The 24,977-nt window shown below is 43.3% G+C and overlaps 1 protein-coding gene across 1 annotated transcript in view; it reads left to right on the top strand.

Moving 5' to 3' along the window:
* LOC146187821 (uncharacterized) overlaps positions 1 to 24,977 on the top strand; it is a 250,092-nt gene that overhangs the window by 94,928 nt on the left and 130,187 nt on the right. The window contains exon 6 of the mRNA XM_084604926.1: positions 15,584 to 15,802. Within this exon, the coding sequence (XP_084461052.1) occupies positions 15,584 to 15,802 (219 nt within the window). The remainder of the gene's footprint in view (positions 1 to 15,583; positions 15,803 to 24,977) is intronic.

A 24,977-nucleotide genomic window follows, 5' to 3' on the forward strand; every position in this document is an offset into this window, starting at 1 on the left:
GCCTACCTAGTTACGCATGGCTGTCTCACAGTTTTCTAAAGTTATAAGACACAAATGTTCTAAAATGTAAATTCTATTCAGGCTCTTTCTGAATTCACTGCGCTTGCGAATATAAGGCGGCTTGGAAGCAGGTCATCTGCCTACCCTATAATCAGTCTGCCACCTCTATAATCAGTGATGGTAGCAAGTATTCATCAGGAATAATTCTCAGCGTGATGCATCATGGTCAATGCTATCCAGATAATTTTGGAATGACTGGATCAGAAATGACCGAAATCCTTTCTTGAGGAAGGCGTTCACCTTCGTTAAGTAAAGTGGGGATATAAACACAAAGAATCACATCTTTAAAGAAACAAACACGAATACTGCTTACTGGGCTTTCGCAGTCACCGCGCATTGAGGTAGCATGTAGAATGCAATTATAGAGTTATGAATGCATTGCGGAGGCCACCTGGGAGCAGGCGCGAGACGGGAGACTAGTAAAGTTTTCCAGGGACCATATTTATGGCTGTGGGAATCGGGAGGGTGACCTATACTAAACCATCTCATCACAACTTGCCGCAACATTCTTCTCATTGCCCAGACCACCAGGAGAGGTGGCCGCTCATTGAATGTTGGCGAGAGTTTTGAAGAAATGACAAAGTATGTTATTCAATTGTGGAGGCAATGCGTTTTTAAAATTCTGGTTAAAATATATGTTGCGAAGCTCTACATACCGCCGACAGGCTTGTTATCTTCTGAGTATTTCTCCGAATCTCGCAAACATAAACCTGACCTAAGAGTAACGGTCGTTCAAAGTGTGTAGACTAGGAAAAACTACAGTCAAAAACACTTCTCAAATGCCATGGCAAGGGAATGAAAAAGAACGGCCTACTGTAACAGGCGTGGGGCAGACGACGCTCTATTCGAGTGCAGACGACGTCGTCGTCCGCGAATGGTGTAAGCAAACGGGGCATTGTGGTCGTCTGCTGCTGCGCGCGCTTTGTTTATCGTTCTGTGTAGGGGCCGTCTTCCGCTTAATGGTTTGTATAATTTCTATCATGCTGCATTCCCGCTTGGAGCATTTGTTAAAGCAGATGTTTGCGTGCACTTGCGGCACCACGGACCCCAAGCATCCACGCTTAGCCATGTGTGACATCATCGTGTCTGGGGAAAAGGGGATCCTGTTGTGTGAGCGAACAGCGAGTGTTTGGCCCTTTAAGGCCCCGCGGTGGAGGCAACATACCATTCTGGTCCACGCTTGCCATAGACGGCACCTCCGGGCTGACCGGGGGAAATCGGCAGTCGCCTTTTTCTATCCTCCCCTCTATCTTTCACTTTCCTACCCCCTTTCTCACACCTCACCTGTTCTCTTCTCTCTTCTTTGTCCCTCCTTTTTTCCTGGCGACCAGGGTTACCCTTGTGTGGCTAACACCCTGTGTTATGGCACATTTGGCTATAGTCAGGGCAGGGCTTTCGAGTTGCTGCCTCGTCCCCGTGTTGGGGAATGGCTGCCATCCTGACTGAACAGCATATTTTATGACATCCTCTGCAATACCAAATTATCACCTTAAAGAAGGCGCACAGATGTGCAGCTGGATTCTTTTTCCCGAAACAAGAATCATCCCCAAGTACCACGTCATCCACAATGATAACTCTAGAAAACACGCCCGGATAATTTCACCCTTTGTAGTTTCGAAGTCCTTAAAACATCCTAGGCCCTGTATACAAAGTAAGCAAATTGGCCAGCGGCGAGCTTCTGCTCGAACTACAAAGCAGAGAAGAAAACACAAGAATGCATAAACCTGTCCCATTCGGGGACATCCAAAAATAACAGTCACTGCCCACAGATCAATGAACACTGTTCAAGTCGTGATATCAGAAAAGGACTTTCTGTACCTCACCGAAGGCCTTTCGGCTAAAGGGTCTTTCCGAACAAAGTTTAATCTGAGTGCAGACGATTAAAATCTGAAAAGATAACCAAGAAGTGCCAACGAAGCACACAGTCATAACTGTACTACACCAGACTCCGGCTCCATAGAAGTAGGCTATATGAGACATCCGACCTTACATCCCGAGCCTTAGGCATTGCTTCAACTGCTAAAAATTTGGCCATGGCTCCAAGAGCTGCCGTGGCCAACAAACGTGTGCAAAATGTGCTTCAAATGACCACAAACTCGACGAGTGTGAAGTTGCACTACACAGCGCAAATTGTGCTGGTGAACAGGTCGCGCACTCGCGGTCAAGGCCATCTTGGAAGAAGGGAAAGGAAATAATAAGAATCAAAGTAGAGGAAATATAACATTTAAGTGTCACGTCAGCGCTACCGTCTTTCACAGAGCACTTCCGTGTTCACTGCTGAACCAAACTACTCCAATGTCGTGGTGCGTGGTGGCGGCGCACCACAACAGGACATGGCCTCTACCCAGGCACAGCCTTGGGAAGGGCCATCCACGCTCCTGGCAGGAACAGCTAGAGCTATTCTGTCATCGCAGAAACGCGCACTAGACAATATCTCACCTTAATGCTTTAACGCTGTGCCCGGGCTAACATTCTAATTAAAAACGGCAAGGCAGGGGTAAGACACGGCGGTTAACAATCAAGGGTGTCCGGTAGGCTACGTGACTTAAAATGGAAGAGGTTTTTATAAGAAAAAAGTGAAAGAGACAAATGTGCTCTGAAAGCCAAAAACCGCTGCAGCATTGTCCTGAGCACTGTAAGGGTTGCCGCGCTCGGCGGTCTCAACAGAACGCAGCATCCACTTTTCGTCGCCAATCAAGTTACATTTGCACAACGAAGGATGTTCCACGGTGAAGCAGTGCTGCTGTACCCATAGGCTTTAGCCCGGGGACAATGTTACACCTTTAAGGGTGCGAAATTAAGTGTTCACGGCCCACCGGTCTCTCAGGCGGCAGCCCAAACGGCTTCCCTTCAACAGGAGAAGCCGGAAACCGCTCATCCGCTTCTCATTCGCAGACCTCCAGTGCATGTGAGCAGGCAATGGATATAACCCTTCTTCGTCACTGTTTCAGAGTTGGAATAGCTCTCTTGAACGTAAAGAGAGAGAGAGAAGCGTAATAACTGCACAGGACCAATCACGAACCAGATTGTTCGATCAAATAATTACTTTCCTAAACATGGCGTTCCTCATTCATTGAAACTTTCATGTCTGACTCTTAGCGTAGCTACACATTCCATCAATCTTTTGGAAAAAGAAAGAGATTCGCGCACTCGGTGAATATTTGGCAACCAGGTGTTAGCGGATGCTTGTCATGCAGGAGGTTACAGGTTTTCTTAGTTCTGTTGACCTGTTTAATCCTCCCTCTGCGCACGCGTGGGGTTCTTAAAGGACTTCACAGTTTTATCATGATTCTGGTTTTTGCTTTATTTGTAGTGTTTGGTTTGTGCATAACGACATTCCTAGAACTAAAAATTCAGTTGTTAGACAGTGCTCGTGTGGTCACCTGTTTCTCTTTGCTCTGTGTTTCGCTCTGCTTTACGATCAGTCCATTCCAACTCTCCCAGTTTTCTATACTCGTGCGCTTAGCCACATTTAAGCGCAACCCTTCCTGACTTCGAAGAACTTTTACGACAGCTTCCAGAACCATATTTCATATTCGATTATTTTAATACTCACTGGTTATTTTTGGGAAGTGAACTAACTGATGCTAGATGTCATATTTTAGAAGATTTTAATTTAGGCAACGATATCTGTCTGCTAGACACTGGAAAGAAACTCTAGAAAAATGAGCTGCTTAGATTATCATTCCTTTCACCCTTTGTTTTTAGCGATTTTAAATTAGATGTTCTAGACGCCCCTTATGAGAGTGATCACCTGCATGTGGTTATTTGCCTTTTATCTTCCCCACCAATCATTCCTACGAAACTACGCCATAGGAAATTGCACCTGGCTGACTGGTCACTGTTTAAATCGGAAGTTCGTTTGGAGGAATTATACTCAATAGCCTCCGTGTGGATGAACTGAATTATAAGTTTACAGTCTGTATCCTCGCTGCGCTTACTTTCCATTCCTCGGAGTTCGGAGTGGTAAGAAAAAAAAAACAACATAAATATTAGTACACACAAGAATGCAAAGCAGCAAAAAAAGTACAAAATAAAGCATGAGGTGTCTTTCGTAGATACCCCACGTTTGAAAGCCTAATACTTTTTTATAAAGGCGAGGGATAAAGCTGGGCACATTCACCGTAATACTGAAGAAACGTCCTGAAAAAATTACATATCATCAATCAATAGTTGTCACACCCAAAAAATATGGGAGCAGGTACATAAATTAAATGGCGTCATTTCTTTTCTGACGACCCCGGGTGTACAAACCAGTACAGAGGAGCCAATGAGCATGTTAGGGAACCAGTCTCCACAATTTAAAGTTCCTCACACTACACAAACATTTTCTTAAGTACGAACGACCAGCTGGAAAGTGAAAACTTCCAATAAGTGAAAGCCCAAACCAGGAGTACCTAACACCTAAGTGCAATCCAAGAAATAAAAAGTGTCTTATCTGCAGGTAACAAACTGCACCCCGTTCTGACCGAATACATTACACAATGCTCGAAATCGAAATGAGTGTTCATAGAACTTATTTTGACTTTTTTTAACAAAATATGAATTGACGAAATACTCCCAGAGGCTTGGAAGAAAGCGACAATTGTACCGCTCCTAAAACCAGGAAAACCACCGACATCCCCAATCAGTTATAGACCTATTGCCTTCACCAGCTGTCTAGCCAAATCATTTGAAAGCGTTCTTAACACAGATTAACGTTTACTCCTGAATATCGTGAACTTTTGGGAATCCACAAATGCTGTTTTAGAAAGATATGCTCAACAACAGACAGTCTGGTTCGCCTCGAAAACGCAGCGAGAGAGGCTTTTATACACAAACAACATTGTCTGGTCGTTTTATTGGCCAAGAGAAAGCGTACAATACAACCCGGTGGTTCGGAATACTACGCGACCTACGCGGATCCGTGGCAGAATTATGAAAGTTCTGAATAATTTCCTATTTAATGTACATTTCAGGTGCGTCTCGGTACCACTCTGTCAAAAAGCTTTAGGCAAAAAAATGATGATCCTCACGGCCGAGGACCAAAGGCCCGACAATTTTAAGCACAACACTATTTCTAGTAAAATGATTTCCTGTTCCAAAGTTATACCAAAATATATTATGTGCTCGGTCTACGTCGATGATCTTGAAACGGCGTGCACGTTCTCCAATGTATCATCGTGTGAGAGGCAAGTACAGCTAACCATAAATAAACTAGTGACATGGGCAGACAAAAATGGATTTCAGTTTTCGCCACAGAAAACAGTGGCAGTTATGTTCTCGCTCAGATGTGGAATACAAACCTAAAACTCTCTGCCCCTAAATGAGACCGAATTACCACTTCAAAATGAGCACAAATTTCCGGGGATAACTTTTCACAGAAAATTCACATTCTTGCCTCATATCAATGCTCTTGAAAGGAAAGCTACCAAATCCCTAAATATATGTAAGGTTCTTTCAAAAAACAATGGGAGTCTGATAGAATATGCCTTCTGCGCATTTATAACTTTAGTGTGCGATCTTGCTTGGATTACGATTGTGTAGTGTACGGGTCTTGAAGAGCATCATACCTAAAATGCCTAGACCCTATGCATAACCTTGGCTTGCGTCTTATATCTGGTGTGTATAGAACCTCTTCCATAAACGCTCTGTACTTTGAAACAAAGAAGCCTCCATAAAATATAGAAGAACCGCACTTACTTCTTCATATCTCCTGAAAATATGCTCTCTACCAAAACATATTTGCTACCCTGTTGTTACGAAGTGCGCCTCCAGAGTATTGTTCAACAATATACCGCAGTCAATCAATCTGTTGTTACTTCGGTTTGAGCAAAACCAGGAATACTGAATTCCCTCCATGATGTTGTATTAAGGTGCGATTCACCGCCACCATGGTACAGCCTACCCATTGTTTGTGATTTCACATTAACTCGGTTTTTTAAAGGTATTCGCAGCAATCTTCACGAACACGCTTCTTGCCGCCCCGTTTCCAACTGGGGTGGGAATGGCGCCATCCTATCTATCGCGGGATTATCACGCCAGTAATATGCATGCAGTAAACTGCACACTTTATATGCAAAGAAAACTAGCAACTACTTTCTGGTACAGCTTCCGAGCCCACAGTGTTGTGTCGACGTCGCTGTTTTGAAACTGTACGAATCTTGACTGTTATCTGGGGATTTAGAAATGAATCCGGAGCCTGATATTACTAAGGAGGTGCTTGCTGAACTTTATCCTCTGGCCAGGCTACTCTAATCAGTGACGTTCAGGATATTAAAAACAAGCTAGCGACAACAGACTGTTTTACTATTACTGTTTTACTTCAGCGGATTGCCGCTTTAGAGATCCACTATCAAAACCTTGAAACTTTGTCAACAGGCGTAGAAAAAGTACAGAGTACCGCGGAGGAGACGTCTAGGCTTGGGCGATATACGATCTGGAGGATAGAATTGATGACGCCGAGAACCTCTCACGGAGGTGCAATTTGATGTTTTATGGCCTTCCGGATACTACACCACCCGAGACATTTGCCGAGTCTGAAGTCCGCATTATTCACATTTGTTCCGATACCCTGGTCTTAACATTAGACACTAAAGACATAGAACGTGCGCACCGTCTTGGGCGTCACAGTACGAAACGTCCGCGCCCCATAATAGTAAAGCTTGCTCATTTTCATCATCATCATCATCATCATCATCATCATCATCATCATCATCATCAGCTTGATTATACCCACTGCAGGGCGAAGGCCTCTCCCATATTTCTCCACTTAACCCGGTTCTGTGCTAGCTGCATCCACTTGACCCCTGCGAACTTCTTAATCTCATCCGCCCGCCTAACTTTCTGCCGCCCCCTGCTACGCTTTCCTTCCCTTGGAATCCAGTTTGTTACCCTCAGCGACCATCGGTTATCCTCTCTTCGCACTACATGTCCTGCCCATGTCCATTTCTTCTTCTTAGTTTCTACTAGAATGTCGTTAACTTGAGTTATTTATCTGACCCACTCTGCACGCTTTCTATCTCTTAATATTACCACTACCATTTTTCGTTCCATAGCCCTCTGGGTTGTCCTCAACTTAAGTAGAACTCTCTTGGTTAGCCTCCACGTTTCAGCCCCATAGGTGAGTACAGGCAAGATGCAATTGTTGTATACTTTCCTCTTGAGCGATACCGGTAAGCTGCTAGTCATAATCTGCGAGTGCTTGCCAAATGTGCTCCATCCCAATCTTATTCTTCTTGTTATTTCTTTTTCATGGTCCGGATCTGCGGTTACTACCTGTCCTAAGTAGACATATTCGCCTACTACTTCCAGTATTTCGCTACCTAATGTAAACTGCTGTTCTTTCCCGAGGCTGTTGAACATTACCTTAGTCTTCTGCATATTGATTTTCAAGCCTACCTTTCTACTTTTTCTGTCTTTTGTTCATTTTAAGACTAAACAATTGATTGATCTTCTCAAACGGCCGCAAACTAAAAGGAAACTGACTTAAGCATTGGCGAGGATTTCTCCCGCCGAGTTCAAAATACTAGAAAACAAGTTGTCGCCTTCGCCAAATCCAAGAAGGTTAAATTTTCCTTGCGTACAATACCCTCCATGTAGGCACCAAACGCTATTCTTTCGACGAGTCTGAGTAGACAGGAAAAGAAATCCAGCAATCATGACGAACACAGTCTAAACAGCAACGTCCCCGAACATGTCATTGTAATAATCTTTCTTTTTCCGCTATCTTTTCTAACGTACGCAGTTTCATTCCAAAGTGCGAACTCGTATTAAACTTGCTGCTATCGTCGAATAGTAACTTGCTGGTTTTAACGGAAACGTGGCTGACAGATGGTATTGGCGATGATGAAGTGCTTGCTGATCTGCCGCATTTCACTCTCTTCCGTTCAGACCGCAAACATGCACGAGGGGGAGGCGTTTTGATAGCGGCGAGCAATCATTTATCATGCACTAATATAAACATTTCATCCGATCTTGAAATAATCTGGCGCAGTTGCCGAGCAGCACCACAATCAGTGTTGCTGGGTGTCTGCGACAGACCACGGCACAAGTCACCCAATTTTCGCCATCAGCTAAATATCATATTAGCTAAATTAACTAAGCAGTATCCCAATGCTCACATTATCCTTCTCGGGGATTTCAATTACCCGACGATAGACTGAAATACCCTGTCTAATTCTAGAGATAACCGGGCGGACACTAAGGAATTCATCGATATTTGTTCTAATTTTGATCTTACCCAACTAGTATTAGAACCTACGTGTGTAGTAAATGAATCGGCAAACGTTCTAGATTTAATACTAACAGGTCATCCCGAAAGTTGTTCGTCCATTACTTACTTACGGGCAATTAGTGATCATAAAGTCATCCACACAGAATATAATTTATTCTGACTCCGCGCCGCAATCCAGGAAAGACTCTCCGGTTATATGATAGAGCCAATTACTAAGCACTGCGCAACGAGCTCCGCGCCTATTTCCCGTCTTATAAAGCAGCCTTTGATAGCCGATCTCTCCAGGAAAACTGGTCATTATCCCGACAAATGCTTAACTACCTCGAAGACAAATATATCCCGAAAACTACATTACCATTATGATCGTAATCAGCCGTGGTTCACAAAATGCCTAAAAAAAACTTGAGAACAAGAAGAAGCGCCTTTTCCGGGTAGCTAGAAAGAATCCTAGTACTTGTGCATGGGATAAATATTATACCGCCGGATACTCGTACTTATCAGCAATAAAAAACGCTAAGCGATCCTTCTATCATGATGACTTGACCAAAATCCTAAAAACTGCCCCAAACAAGTTCTGGCAAATCTTAAACCCTAATAACAAGCGTTCAATTACACTCAATAATTACTCAGGAGAACCATTCTTCCGTTTTCACCAGTGAGCCTGATTTTCCCTTCCCCACTCTACCTACTGTCATTGCTCCCACCATGCCTACACGAATATTTCTGTTAACGGAATACTGTGTGTAATAGATAAAATTAAACTTTCGTCATCAGCAGGCACTGATGAAATAAACTCTAAACTTTTAAAGAACGCCAAGCATGTTTCTGCCGAATATTTATCACTACTGTTTGCTCAGATTCTTTCCACAGGTACCATACCAGATGATTGGAGGAATGGAAAGGTCGTTCCAGTATACAAATCCGGTAACAAGGATTCACCATTATATTATCGTCCTATCTCGCTCACTAGTGTACCATGCAAAATCATGGAGCATATTATCTACTCTGAAGTCATGCAGTTTCGGGATACTAACAACTTCCTTCACCCTGCGCAACATGGATTTCGTAAAACGTATTCCTGCATTACACAACTCGCAATATTCCTTCATGACCTACATGCAAACCTTGACTTGAATATTCAGACTTACGCCATATTCCTAGATTTTGCTAAAGCATTCGATAAAGTTTCCTATCGACGATTACATCTTAAAATAAATCCAAGAATTCCTTGCGTACCGCTCCCAGACAGTTTCTATTATAACCAGTCTTCTAATTCCGTCCCCGTAACCTCAGGCGTACCCCAGGGCTCTGCCCTAGGCCATCTCCTCTTCTTAATATATATAAATGACTTATCAGAGCTACTCTCATGTAATATCCTTTCTATTTTCTGACGACTGCGTGATCTACCGCGTAATAAAAAACATCTCTGACCAAAATGCCCTTCAGGATGATCTTAACCGCGTTGAAAAATGGTGCGATGATTGGCTAATGACCCTTAACCCAAACAAATGCCAACTCATTTCGTTTCACCGTAAACATCAACCGTTTTCTTTCTCTTACAGGCTTGCTAGCAGTTCAATAGACCTCATCCACTCATATAAATACCTGGGTATCCTTTTAAGCCATGACGTATCTTGGCGCGAACACGTTACTTACATAATTTCTTCTGCTAATAAAACCCTAGGATTTCTCAAGCGCCATTTACGTCATGTATCTACAAATGTAGGATTACTCGCCTACAACACACTGGTCAGACCTAAACTTGAATATGCGTCCCCTATTTGGAGTCCCCATCAAAGATACCTCATCGATGCACTTGAAGCCATCCAAAATCGCTCAGCTCGTTTCATTCACTCCCAGTATTCGTAAGAAGTCAGTGTATCATCCTTTTTTTTATTGTTATTTCAGCAGAGGAAATACAGCATCTGCAGCAGGGGCAGAGGCTAAAGGCTGTGGCGCCTGACGAAGGCCTATGTCCCTCTGCAGTCGACTGAAGCGCAGTCCTATTACCGCATAACAGAACGTAAAAAAAATGTGCATAAGCAAAACCAACAGAATCTCATGACACTATACGACACCATAGCAATATATGCAACAATGAAATGATATCCAACGGAGATCTCCTCCTGTACAACTATACAATTTATTACTAGTCACTTATGACAAAATAAAAATAATAGAGATAATATACACTGGAACACAACACAAGGCAAAATAGATCGAACACCAGGTCAGTATACAATACTTGAATATGTTCTGCAGAAACATGGCCAAGATGATAATCAGTCCCCATACATAACTCCAGATATTATTAGGATATCTTTAATGTGCTTTTTAAACGTACCTATACTGGTTTCGAAATTTATTGCATCTTCTAATTTATTAAGAATAACAACCCTTTGGTATGTGAATATTTGTTTTGCATAGTTCGTTCTTGTTTTAGGTGTGCGTCTTTTATTATGTCGAAATGGATAAACAGGATTTTCTTTCCTGTCACAGACGTACAGTTTTCAGTGTTTTATAACCAATAGTAGTTTGTAGTAGTAAAGCCGGTCGTCCCTCAACATTTTGTAATTTAAGAACAAAGAAGAAGTTCGTAAAAGCTGCAAAGACCCATAATAATTTTCATAGCAATTCAATATTTTCTTCTGCAATATTATAACCTTATTGTATATTGTTACCGGATTTGTATACTGGAACGACCTTTCCATTCCTCCAATCATCTGGTATGGTACCTGTGGAAAGAATCTGAGCAAACAGTAGTGATAAATATTCGGCAGAAACATGCTTGGCGTTCTTTAAAAGTTTAGAGTTTATTTCATCAGTGCCTGCTGATGACGAAAGTTTAATTTTATCTATTACACACAGTATTCCGTTAACAGAAATATTCGTGTAGGCATGGTGGGAGCAATGACAGTAGGTAGAGTGGGGAAGGGAAAATCAGGCTCACTGGTGAAAACGGAAGAATGGTTCTCCTGACCAAAGTAGCTGAGTAAAGCTCAGCTACTTTGGTCATCTGATGAGAAGAGAGGAGTCGCTGGAGAAAGATTTGATGTTGGGAAAGGTTGAGGGTCGCCGGAGAAGGGGTAGGCAGCGAACGCGATGGTTAGATGGCATTCTCGAGGCATTGCAGATGAAGCTATGTGATGTTAAGAAGATAGTGAGAGACCGGAAAGCGTGGCGTGACATGGTCCATAGGTTCACGAAGAGTCGGACACGACTGAACGCCTGAACTGAACTGATTATTGTATATGTTGTGGTTCCCCACACCATGATACCATAAAACAGTTTTGAATAGAAACGTGTATTATACAAAAGTAGCTTTATCCATAGGGGACTATATGAGCTACTTTGTATAAGCAACCAACGGTTCGTGCCAGTTCATTTATTAAATGGCTCACGTGTGGCGTCCATGATAATTCTTCCTGGAACCACACGCCTAGGAATTTTTGTTCTTTAACCGAGGAAAGGCGTTGATCATCAAACTTCAGTGTTATTGTAGTCTGTGATGGTTTATTGACAGGACGAAATACGATATAGGTTGTCTTTTTTGAATTCAGTTCTAGCATATTTTCCTTGAGCCATCGGGAAAGGTGCATAAGGTAGTTGTTCATTTTGGTTTCCAGTCTTGTTATAGCCTGTGATGCGAAAAAATATTAGTATCATCTGCATACATGATAACTTCTGGTGATTCGGGTATTTTTACGATATCATTTATATAAGTTAGGAAGAGCAGCGGTCCCAATATAGATCCCTGTGGAACACCTTGAGTTAGTTTTAGTTGTGATGAACTCGAGCCACTTATGCGTACAATATGATAGCGATCATAAAGATTTGAAGAGAATAGCTGCAGAGCAATACCGCGTACACCATACATAGATAATTTCTTTAGTAAGATGCTGTACTGGATAGAATCAAATTCCTTTTTGATATCCAAAAAAAAGTCCCACTGTGCATTTTCTGTCCTCTATGTTAGAAATCATTCTATCCTTAATGTATAATAAAGCCTGCTCTGTAGATTTTCCTTTTCGAAAACCATACTGACTCTTTGTAATAATGTTGTGCTTATCAAAAATGATGTTAGCCGGCTATGAATGACACCTTCAAATATTTTTGATAGCGTTGAGAGCACGGATATAGGACGATAATTTGCCAGGTTCTCAGTTCCCCCACCTTTATATACTGGAGTGACTCTTGCTATCTTCAATTTTCGTGGAAACACTCCTGTGGATAGCGTAAGATTTATAATATAGGCCAAACAATAAGATATCACTGTAGATACTCTATCGGGCCAATGTCATCGATTGCAGGGGCCGCATTATTTTTAGCTTGTTTATTAAGAGCTCTACTTCGCAGTCTCGCAGTATTAAGAGCTTTACTTGCAGTGAAATTACGGAGTCTTTCTTGCCGTCGCCGCACCATCACACTATCTCTTTTTCACAAACACTATTACAGCTCAATACGCCAAGAACCAAACATCTGCGCACCTCCGCCACGCATCACACCGGCCACTCACTTCATATCTCTGCTCCACGTGCCCGTACTGTAACCTCTTCCTTTTTCCCCAAGAGCCGCGTCAGACTGGAACGACCTATCCCACTCCGTCGCTGCAATCACTTGCCCATCATCCTTCAACGCCAACATTGAAATGTGTATATCATGTGAAAATATCTGAAAAGTGTAACATTCGATGTTTATCTACCCCACCCCCTATGTATTACCCCGAAAGGGGCCTTGAAGGTTAATAAATGAAATGAAATGAAACAAAACACTAACTGAACACATTTTGCAAGAATGCTTAGCTTTAAAAAAATATCCGAATTGCACACATCTTTACACAGGTGGCTTCAAGACAATAAAGCATATTGGAAGTGCAGCAGGGCAAGGAAAATGGGAAAAAAGTAAGACTACCTTAGTGTGCAAGCGTTTTCACCGCTGCGTGCTGCGCTCTTGCAATGAATGTAAGAAAGATAGTCAGCAGGAACATCACACACAGTATTACACGGACTCTCGAAGTGTCCCGACAGTCTTTCACCATAAAAGCGCGGTTCTGCCACTATATACCTGGAGAAATCATATACATTATATGAACAGCCTCTGCTCAAGGACATAACATTTTGTTGGGTCCCGAGTCATGTCGGCATTGCAGGCAACGAGAAAGCAGACTTTTGCGCTGCTCAAGGCCATGAAAAACAAAATTAAGAACATAAATATTCCTTATAGAAACTGAATGGCACTAGTGCACTGCAAGCTAAAGGACGAATGCCAGTCTTCATGGAATAGTGAAGTATTGAAGTAGATAACAAACTGCAATTGGTGCAGCCCGTTTTGGTGGAATGGTAATTATTTCACCTGAAGAGCGTTACACAGAGGTGATTTTATGCCGTCCTCGCATTGGTCAAACATGCATGAAGCATTTTTTTTTTCTTTGACAAAAGAAAACAAACCCTTGTATGAAGAATGCGGAAAGGAAATCACCGTAATTTTAGTGCAAAGACATGAAACTCGAAGCAAAACGTTTTTTACTCCATTTTACGACCAACACGTTCCCCTCCATGCAGCATTTATTTTAGGTGAAAGTGGACTTGTTGACCTATGATGTGTTTTTAGCTTTCTAAAGGAAGCAAATGTTTTAATGAAACTGTAGAATAAATATATATGCTCCGCTAAGCACAAGATACAGCCATGTGCTTGAGGCATGATAGCATGAGATGTTACGCGCCATTAAACCCAACACAGCACAACCCACACACACACTCTGCGGCAGCATGTACGACAACACGAGGAGCTGTCGCGAATACGAGAAGCACACAAAAGATAGCTACTTTTTCATGTCGGTCTTTACAATGCACTTTTATCGATTAATTTTAAAATCTGATCAACTTGAAAATGATATAGCAGACTTTGTCACAGTTTTTCTTCAAAACATTATGGGCCGTGTTTATTGCCACTGTCCGAAACCGCAAAATTATTTTGGCAAGTTTTCCATGCATGTGTTTCTATAAGCCATGCTTCCTCATGCGTTTGCTGGTGTTTTAAGAATATTCCACCTTTTTAATAAGGTTTCATAGTTTCACAATGTGTTCTAAGATGTTCACAGTTACTCTGCATCGAATGACGACATTATTGGTGCAATGTGAAATCAGAAACTTGCTTCGAAATATTTTCGTTCCATGGGTTCCTATGGGCGCTAAGCCTTCCTTTCACCCCTTGTTGGACCCGTCTGGTGACATATTTAATTCACAGATTGGTGCTGGTCTATAAAAATTACGTCCAGATCTCCACAACCTACTAGGAAAGAGTTCCTTTCATCAAATTATAATAATAGACGACTTAAAAGATAATATAGGAATGCAGGGCCCTGCCGTTCACGATGAGCTTGAAGAAACTGTGGCTTATGTGCGCCAGGAGTACCAAATAACCCGGTCGAATTAGATTAATAAAGTTTGCAGAATGAAATTTAATTTCAAAATCAGGAACGCGTTATTTTGAAGACAACCAAAAAAATAGACAAGAACCCACAAGATAAACCACACCAAAATAAAACAGATTTTTTTCTCCCATCCCAGAACTTTGCCTATGTGGAGATAGGACTAGGACGTATGAGTTGTCTCTAAAGCACGATTATAGTCATACGACAAAAATAACAATATATATTGGCAATACGAGACACAGGCATTAAGAGACAAGAAAGCAATGACATTAAAATTTGAATCAGAAATTTAAAGTCGCAGAGAAATTGCGCACGGATTTACACAGCGCTTAAAATAATCTTGACGGGTGTATATTACGCAATGATGCCGAAGAGTTCAAAAGCAAGGGGTAGTAGAAGCACTTCAACAATCTAGGTACGCAAATCGGCAGGTTACGAAGGTAAAATAACCGTTTTGTGATTTAGGGAAAGAGTAGCCCCTCTTCCTTTCATATCAACAGCCAAATTTCTGAATCAGCGTTTGTTCACTGCTTCCTTGCGGCAAGTAGGCAAATGAAAATGCAAAGTGTTGCGGATAAAAGTTAAAAGGCCGATAGACAAGCACTTGTGAATAGTGCGAGAGATCTACAAACTTGGGATGGAATAACTGCTTACGATAGGCAGTGAAACTTGTGATGGTAAAAGAGAACACCTGTGGTCCGGAGTGAAATGACCAGGAGAATGAGGATGTGGACGTATTCCTGCAGTGACTATGAGGTAGCCTAAGGAAAGTACCTTACGCAAGTACTTGCTATGAGGCAAGTGTTAATTGGCGAAACGTGTCTCTGCAGCTGTGAACGAGCACATTGTGAGGGATGCGGCTGTGTTGCCCGCAGGTGTGACGGCGGCTACGTGCAGATCGTGGACGGCTACCGGGACTCGAACCAGTCCAACCGTGACGCACCGGGGTTCTACTGCGGAGAGATTGACTCGCCCAAGACGTTCATCTCGGAGACGCCACACGTGAAGATCGTGTTCCACGCTGACTCGTACGGCCCGGACACGTACATGCACTTCGACGCCTCGGTCAAGCAGCAGGGCGAGGTCTCCTCACGGTGAGTCCCCAATCGCCTTTCACTTGTCAGCCTCCAGAAAAACATTTCTGGAAAGGGCCTTTAGATTTGCGCGATGGTTCTGTAAAAAATTTGGTCTTGGCCTTGTAAGTGAACTGCATTTCTCCGGCAGCTGGAAGTCGGTAGGTGGCCGGGTAAGGATTGGTGGGCGGATTGCTTGATGTCACGAGACGATGGCAGCAGACGGTGGCTAACTCGCTCTTCTCCTTTGATATGGGAAGAGGTCGAGAAATGAGCCCGTCCGAGCGGCCCGGTTGCATCAAGCCTATCCGAATGATTTGTTTATAAAGTGGGGCTTTACAATATGTTGCCTTTTTCATGAATGCCAGCTTACGAGAGTTAGTATGTGTCGGAGCACAGAGGTACAAATTATGGGTTTACCCAGCTGCAAAGTGCGTGACCTGCTAGAGGTAAAGCATACGGTGCTCATTAACGTTACCGCGTCGCACCCAAAGTGTGCACCTTAAGTGTATCCCCTCCCCCTTTTATTTTTATTATTTTGCAGTAAATCGTGGAATCTTACACTTATCTCTATCTTATACTTATACTTACTCTACTTACTCTACTTATCAAGGCCAACTAGCCCGTCTTTCTACGTTAACGAATCTTATAAGACCACTGCGCCTGCATATAGCGACTGCAGTGTTTTTCAGATCAATGCATTAAGATCAGCTTCGTTGGCCAGCACGCTAACGTGCTGTCAGCTGTAAGTAAGCGCCTGTGTTGTTCGTTCCACCCTGGGTCATGTGTCGGGGCTGTTTCTTTTTTAACAATGTTACACCAGCTAGCCCGCAACAACACCCTCGTGGTCAAGATGCAGTGAAGGAAATTTCAACTTTCCCCAATGAAAGTGGACCCCTTTCTTGGAATCTTCGTACTATTCGACCCTCAGGGATGCTGTATGTGTCGTATCGTAATGGTCAAAAGCAAACCATATAGTAAGAAGGCGTTTGATGAGGCTATGCTTTCTTCTCTAGCAAAGTCAATCGGCTTCATGGATCACCTTCAATTGGAAGAAAGGAATGCGTAGTGTATATATGATTTCGAGGTCAACCCCTGAAAAAACAGTAGTAATGAGCGGAACATCTTTTCAAGTGTCCAAGAAATTGCGTAAAACAAAAATTAAAAAAAAAAAACATTTAACAAAAGTGCAAAACTTCCCGCTGAATATGCTGGGCCGAAAACGAAATGCGAAGTATTGAAAAAGTTACGCCGCGAAATCGCGTTTGGATATTACAAATAATAATTTTCCTATTTTTATATATGGCTGTCAGCGTAGACCGTGGCTATTATAGGATAGCGCTCTGCGCACAGATTAGTGATCTTCGTTCAGTTAAATGAAATCGGGCAGCAAATGTGTTCTTGATAGAAAAAAACGACAAATGTTATCCACAGCGAAAAACGACGCTAAGTATATTTTAAGGCGTGTTTCTAACGTCACACACGCACGTAGGAGACAACTAAGGAAATTAGATAGTTTTCTGTGTTGTCTCCTGCTGTGCCTGTCTATAACGTCTATAAAACGTCTATAAAATATGTTTGATGTGATTTGGTCTACAGTGTTTAACAACTCAAAGCGACCCGGGCTATGAGAGACGACGTGGTGGAGGGCTCCAGGAAGTTCGACCAGCTGGTTGATAGATGGATTTATTGAAAGGAAAAGCAGAGAGGTTGGCCGGAATAATTCAAATCTGGCCTGCTACTCTGCACTGGGGAAGGGGAAGGGGAGAAGAAAGAAGATCATGATGGGTGACGATGTGGGAGAAGGCATATGAAATATACAGAGACAGTAGCTTGCCTCACAAGTGCGAATCAAACCCGCTGGCGCACAAAAAAAGGCAAAGAGCACGCACTGCCTGGACACCCTTCCCCTTGTCCTGCCAAGCGCCTAGCAGCAGTTCCTCCGACAAAGGCCTCTTGTCCAAACACTTCAAGGAGGCGGCTAGCACACTTCTTTCGCCCGCATACACTGGGCACACCAATAATATATGGTCCACAGTCTCTGGGATGCCACAAGTTGAACATTCCGGCGAGTCCACCTGTCCAATTAAGTGCAAGTACTTGCGCGTGAAATCCACGTTTAAACGAAGTCTATGTAGTAAGCATGCCTGATGACGCGGAGTATCACGCGCAACATAAAATTTCAATGTTTGATCGAGCTTTTTTAGACGAATGTGTCGGGCTTCTGGTTAGGCCCAGTAAGCTGCTCGACCAGCTGGGCTCTTTATGATGTACTCTGGGACGTCGACCAGCAGGGCTCTTTATGCATGTACTGACGTTCCAGAGTACACGGGCGCCTTGCTCTTCCCCTCCATGCGAATTTGGCCTCTGTGGCCGGTATTCGATCCCGCTTCCTTGGATACAGCAGTCGAGCGCCCTAACCTCTGCACCACCGCGCGGGGCTATGAAATGTGGTTAGCAATGGAGTACCAACTAGCCCAAAGTAGTATACGATAATGCGATAAGGAAAATATTATTCGGTGTGCGGACTATTATCTCTTTTGATGGTGATTTTACGTCGCTGGCATTTTTATCGGCCTAAATGAGTGACCATAACTTGAGCCTTATAGGTCACGGGGCCATCGGTACCTCTTGTTGCGGCAAGCTGTTTTTTACTGCCGAAGCCAGAGCTGTTTTGCAGTGTGCTGTTCAGTTTGGCGGCAGAAGCGTTTTCTAGGAAGAATGCGAATCTGGCAACACATTCTAACAATCGTTTGTCACTCGTCATGAACAACAAAACGCCATTGTTTCCGTCTCCAGAGACGTAAGAGCGCACGCAGATATGGCTGCCTTTCCCGCAGCCTGCACGAAAGTGGAGACTCTCATCTGCTGAACGCCTTGCCAGCAATTCCTCCTGACTTTTACAAATGCCCGTGCGTGCCGACGCCCAAATATCGGTTTCTCGCGACGGGCGCTTCTCAGCTGCTTTCTCATGTGGTTTCTTGGCCACATTGTGAACGACTTCGCTATGCGGGGTCTCCGGTATTCGTGTAATCTGGGAGCAGTTAATCTTTCGCGATTCGTTGTCCCCGAGGTACACGCCCTCCGCATTTCTCAAACTGTGTAATTGCAAGCAGTTATATTACCCCATAACTTGTAGTCGTTTGTATGAAGAGTGACCGTAGGCGATAGCATCCGGGGTCGAAATAAAACACACATGTGTGAGAAATTAGCGACACATTCGTTCTTTGTGCAGCGTTCATGGTTGTGTCCTTCGACCGGAATAGAAACAGACGTCGTATGTACTTCCAATCATATGCTAATGATTACAAGTGTATATGTCCACCTAGAAAGAAAGACAATTAGAGCGCAATCCATACGCCATTACTACACCAACTAAATAAACCTTCAGAACAAAAGACGGTGGTAAATACGCCATTGCGTCTGCCCTTTAGGCGAACCTTAAGCGTCCTGTGCGACAGCATTAATCCGGATGGTCAGAGGGAGCAATATAGTCTAACACATAAGCCTCTGTAACCAGCTAAGCTCTTTCGTGAGGTAACAGCCAAGTGGCCTCGTGTGGGTAATTCAAAGTAAGTCCGATTTAGGTTAGCCTATGACTAATCATTATCTGACCTTACTGAGGTGACTTGAATGTGGTGTCACCATCATCACAATCATCATCATCATCAGCCGGACTATACTCAGAGCAAGGAGGAGGATTCTCCCATAATGCTTCAGTTAATCTGGTCCTGAGCTAGCTGCAATCACCTGACCCATGTGAACTTAATCTTATCCACCCAACTACTGCCCTTTCTTTCAGTTCTAATCAAATTTGTTACCCTTAACGACAATCGGTTATCCTTTTCTCGCACCACATGTCCTACTCATGTCCATTTCTTCTTCATTATTTCCACTAGATAGTCATTAACTCAAGTTATTTCTATGACCAAGTCTACGTTACACCTACAATTTTTCGTTCCATGGAAATCTGCGTTTTCAATTTACGTAGGGCCCTTGTCACTAGCCTCCGTGTTTCAGCCCCATATAGGTGAGTACAGATAAGACGCAACTGCTAAACTTCCACCTGAGTGATACCGCTAAATTGCTGGACATAATCTGCGAGTACTTGCCGAATACGCGCCGTCCCAATTTTTTTCCATATCGTGGTCCGCATCTGCCGTTACGACCTGTCCTAAGTAGACAGATTAGCCAACCACTTCCCATGCTTCGCTGCCTATTGTAAACTGCTGCTCCTTCACGATACTCTGGAACATTACCTTAGTTTTCTGCAAATGATATTTAGGCCTAAGGTTCTGGTTTTCCTGTCTAAGTCATCAGTCGTTCTTTGCAATTCATCCCCTGTGTTACTCAGAACGGCAATATCATCAGCGAATCGAAGATTACTGAGGTATTCTTCATGAATCATTTTGCCTAACTGCTCCCATTCAAAGTATCTGAATACTTGCTATGAGCAAGCTGTGAATAGTACTGCAGAAGTCGTGTCTCCTTGTCTAAAACCTTTTAGTCCTTGCACGTCAAAAAACCCCAGTTGGTCAAGATTTCCGAAGACCTTAACTAAGGAATCTATCAAACCTTGAGTCATTTTCGTACTCACGACTTGATAACATGAGTTACTTCGTCCTTCCATATTTTGCTTCCACTCTTTGCAACACAGCCTGGTAAGGCTTTCACCTTACAAGATTGCAGAATGAAGAAATCCCGAGGTGCCTCAGGACATGCGGCTACTGAGCTGCTGTACCGTGTTTGAACCCGGCTGCGGCGGCAGTGTTTCAATGGAAGCGAAACGCAAAAGCCTCCGTGTGCTGTGCGATGTGAGTAACGTTAAAAGCTCCAGAAGGTCGAAATTACTCCAGAGAGCACCTCTTTTACCTTTCACTCTCATTTCCTCCCGTCATTTATATTACAGTGCGGTTCATGTCCGCCGAGAAGTGTGACTGCATGGTACATATGCGCACTGCCTTCCATATAAGTCACTTTAAATATTTTTCACAAAAAATGTATTTAAAAAATTGCAGCATAAACAAGCTGTATAATGCGTAACCTCGTCAGGTCCTAAGGTGAAACTTAACAGTCCCCCTAATTCAGCTGTGTGCAACTTTGCTAAAACATTAATGCTTACCACAGCTTTCGCTCGTATCACAAATGATGCTTTAAGTCCCACCCATGCCTTCTCCCGTTCTCTTTCAATTTTTTCTTCAACATCACTTAACAGTATCTCTTGCTGGGCTAGTTGGTGTGACATTATGTTTAACCAAAGGAAAAAACAGCGCTAAATATTAGACAGAACACACAGAAAGACGACACAGACACAGCGCCTGTCCCGTTCGTCTTTCTGTGTGTTCTGTCTATCATTTAGCACTGTTTTTTCCTTTGGTTAAACAGAGCATCACTTATTCACATCATTTCGTAAAACGGGTAAGCCCATGCTGCATGATCGATTTGTGCCTCCGCTTCAAGTATGCGTTGATGCTGGACTGTCTGGACTGCGTATGCATATGCGATACCGGCCGTGGTGGGAGCATTTCTTCAAACTCGAAATTGTGTGTTTAGAAAAAGTTTTATTAAACACTATACATTGACATGTGTGATGACGAATAACCAAGAATAAAAACGTACACGCTTAAAAACAAGAGACACAGCACATAACGTATTTTATGCCCAGGAAATACATCAAAATTCACTATTTACATTTCGAAAAATATTAATAATTGGATGATCGTAATGATGATATATACAATTTTGAATGACACTGTAAATGAAATTATACACAGTCTGCAGTAATTTGACAATAAATATAGGTACAAACATATGCAGCAATAGCATGCACAGTGTGTATTACACGTGTGTTTTGGGATATATACTGCTGTGAACTGACATAGATGTTTACATTATATTACAAGCACCAAAGTGGACTGAAAACCACCCGGACACGTCCATCCGACAAGGAAACAAAAGGGCATGGCCATTGACGAAGGAACTCTTGCTCCCAAAGGTAGAAAAGTTCCTCAGCCAGAAAGCTTACGATCTCCTCCTTTCGTTAACGCGCCAGGACAGGGAAAAGTGCATGTCGGCGCCGGCTCGATGTGACAGCTTCACAACGATTGCGCCATAACGCGAAAGCGCCAGCTACAATCAGCAATCGTGCAAAGCGACCGCGAGGACATCTACCATTTATCTGAAATCAGTTAATACCTAGACTTCTGAAACCGGCATGAACTGCCTTCCAAAAGACACTAGCAACAAGTAAACTAAAGCCGTATGGTGTGCGAAGTCAATATAGAAAACCGGAAGGCTGACAATAATTCGAAGCGTATACTTGAAACATGCATCACTGCACAACCTGCATTGGGAGAATGCGAAATAATTAGCGCAGCAACGGCGTATTTACTTATTTACTTTGCGTTGTCCTTATTTTTATATTAGTTTAGTTTTTATTTGTTTATTTAAATTTTAATGTTAGATATTTTATTTCTTTCCTACTTGGCGTTTTCGTTTACCACTGTCATAGGATATCATCAGTAATTACTATTTTGTTTTTGCCGTCCTTACTAATTATCATTATATATGTTTAGATAGAACATTAGTACCCGGCTACGATGCCGACCGCCAGTGGCTATGTATCGATGGAGGCGAAACGGAACAGCGTCCGTGTTCTGTGCGATGTCGGTGCATGTTAGGTGGTCGAAATTTCCGGAATCCTTCACTACGGCGCCTCTTATAGCCTGAGTCGCTTTGGGACGTTAAAGCTTACAAAACAAACCAGTATTCGCCTTAAAATAAATGAAAGGCGCAGTATCTGTCATACTTTGGGACACCTAAAAGACGCCGTAAAGATAATCATGGTACTACACCGCGCTCAGCCTCCTGGCGTTCCCGTTTGGCCTCTCCAGCATAGCTTATTGGGGTCCTAATAACAGCTTAGGGTAACCTTTTCAGGGGTGAAGTATTAACTGCCTGATGTCTGAAGTGCTCTGGGAAAAAGTTTAGCGTGGCAGTACGAGAAAAGGGACGATGCATGCACCCACATGTATGCACTGAGGGACAGGGCGGGCAGTGTCAACATGGACAAGATAGTCAAGGTAGCCGAAGAGGTCTACACTTACCTCTATAGTAGCCAAAGTATTCAGGAGAAAATGAGATCGGCTGTAGTGAAGCGCAGTCGGAAGTTCCGCCAGTAACGAAGGATGAGTTGCACGAATGCGATTGGAACGTCGCAGACGAGAGTGGCATCAATAGACGGCATTCACAGAAGTCCGGACAAATACCATGTCATTTCGTGTCAGGATCGCAGTCATCGAAACGTTTAGGCGGCCGACCTGCAAAATGAACACGTGAATGGTGAGCTCCTGCAGCAATCCGTGCCTCAATTAATGTACAACGTATTCGAGGTGCGCGCATAAGTCACTCTCGTCTGCGACGTTCCGATCGCTGGTCTTGTCGCATTTGTGCAAGCTACCTTCGGTTTTTTGGACAACCCGCAGTCGTCTTCTCCAGACTTTTGCATTTTAGTCTGTGTTCGGCTAGTAATACAGCCCACGACCACACAGTGGACTATCGCTTTGGCACTATTTGCGCGGCCCGCTACACGGTCGACTGCTGCAGCTGTACAGGAAAATGGCGTTCTCAGCGTTTCGGGCAGGTGCCCTATAGTGGATGCACAGCAACCATAGATCTGCATAAAACATGATAAAATTTCAATTACGAAAAGTGTCTGGCAATGAGACATGATCTACCCAGTGCTATTTACAGCTTGATTAGAGGGGTAATCAAAGACATGGAATGAGAGAAGTCGGGTCGAGGGAGAATATCTTAGTGATCTGTGATCCACTGATGCATTGTCTTATTAAATAACTGAAGAGATTAATTGAAATGGTTGGTTGGTTGGTTTGTGGGGTTTAACGTCCCAAAGCAACTCAGGCTATGAGAGACGCCGTAGTGGAGGACTCCGGAAATTTCGACCACCTGGGGTTCTTTAACGTGCACTGACATCGCACAGCACACGGACGCCTTGCTTTTCGCCTCCACCGAAAAGCGGCCGCCGAGGCCGGGATTCGATCCCGCGTCCTTGGGAACAGTAGTCGAGCGTCGTAACCACTGCGCCACCCCGGCGGGGTCGATTAATTGAAATGAATTATTAATAATCTAGACAAAAGAAGCAGAAATTTAGACCTAAATATTAATATGCAGAATAATAAGATAATATTGAAATGTCTGGGAAAGGGACAGCAGTTTAACTTAAGTAATAAAGTGCAGGAAGGGGTACGCAATGTGTCTACTTAGAACAGGTAGTAATCGCAGATCCGGACTACGAAAAGGATTCAACTAAGAGAATAAGATTGAGATGGAGCGCATTTGAAGGTGCGAAAACATTATGACTAGCTGCTAACCTGTATCTTTCAAGAGGAAAGTGTACCACACCGCTACTCAGCTATGACGCTGAAATATGGAGGGTAACGAAAACGGTTCTACTTAAGCTTTGGACAACGCTGAGGGCCATGGAACAGAACATTGTAGGTGTAACGTTAAGAGATATAAAGCGCGCAGAGTGTGTCAGAGAAATAAATTTACTGGCATTCTACTCGAAATCAAGGAGAAGAAATGTCTACGCCAGGACATGTCGCGCGAACAAAGGATAACCGGTGGTCTCTAACCAATTGGATTCTAAAGGGAGCGCTTGTCCTGTCTTCTGTGCCTGGATGCATGCGCTAGTCTTTCTACTTAATGATGACAAACTAGCCCGGCTTTCTGCCCTGACTGCATTAAGCTCAGTTGACATTTGACCTTGACTTTGACCTTGATGTGAACATAGCTGCCGAAAGTTGTTGTGGCTTAAGTTCCAACTTGACCTCGAAGGTGTTTGAAGGTCATCTGAAGTGCACGATGACGTCGTTCAAAAATTGTGCGAGGCAAGCTCCGCCGTTAAGGATATGGCACAACAACGTTTCTCAGAAACGCACACAGACGATACTTTTTGCACATTTTTAATTTTTGAAAAAAATTTATTCTTTTATATTTTTTCCTATACACAGGTGATGACGTAACCAGCAAGTTAGGACGCCACTTCCTGAATTTTGATGCGTCTCAGTTCGCGTTCAGCGGAATGCCTTTCTGCGATCCCTGCAGCTCTGGGGAACTGAACTTCTAAGGCTAGGACGCATAGACGAAGACCGAAGAGCGCTCGTCCTGTCTTCTT

Source organism: Amblyomma maculatum, chromosome 5 (genome assembly GCF_055883805.1).
Source record: "Amblyomma maculatum isolate TAMU_Amacu chromosome 5, ASM5588380v1, whole genome shotgun sequence".
Classification (NCBI taxonomy): Eukaryota; Metazoa; Arthropoda; class Arachnida; order Ixodida; family Ixodidae; genus Amblyomma; species Amblyomma maculatum.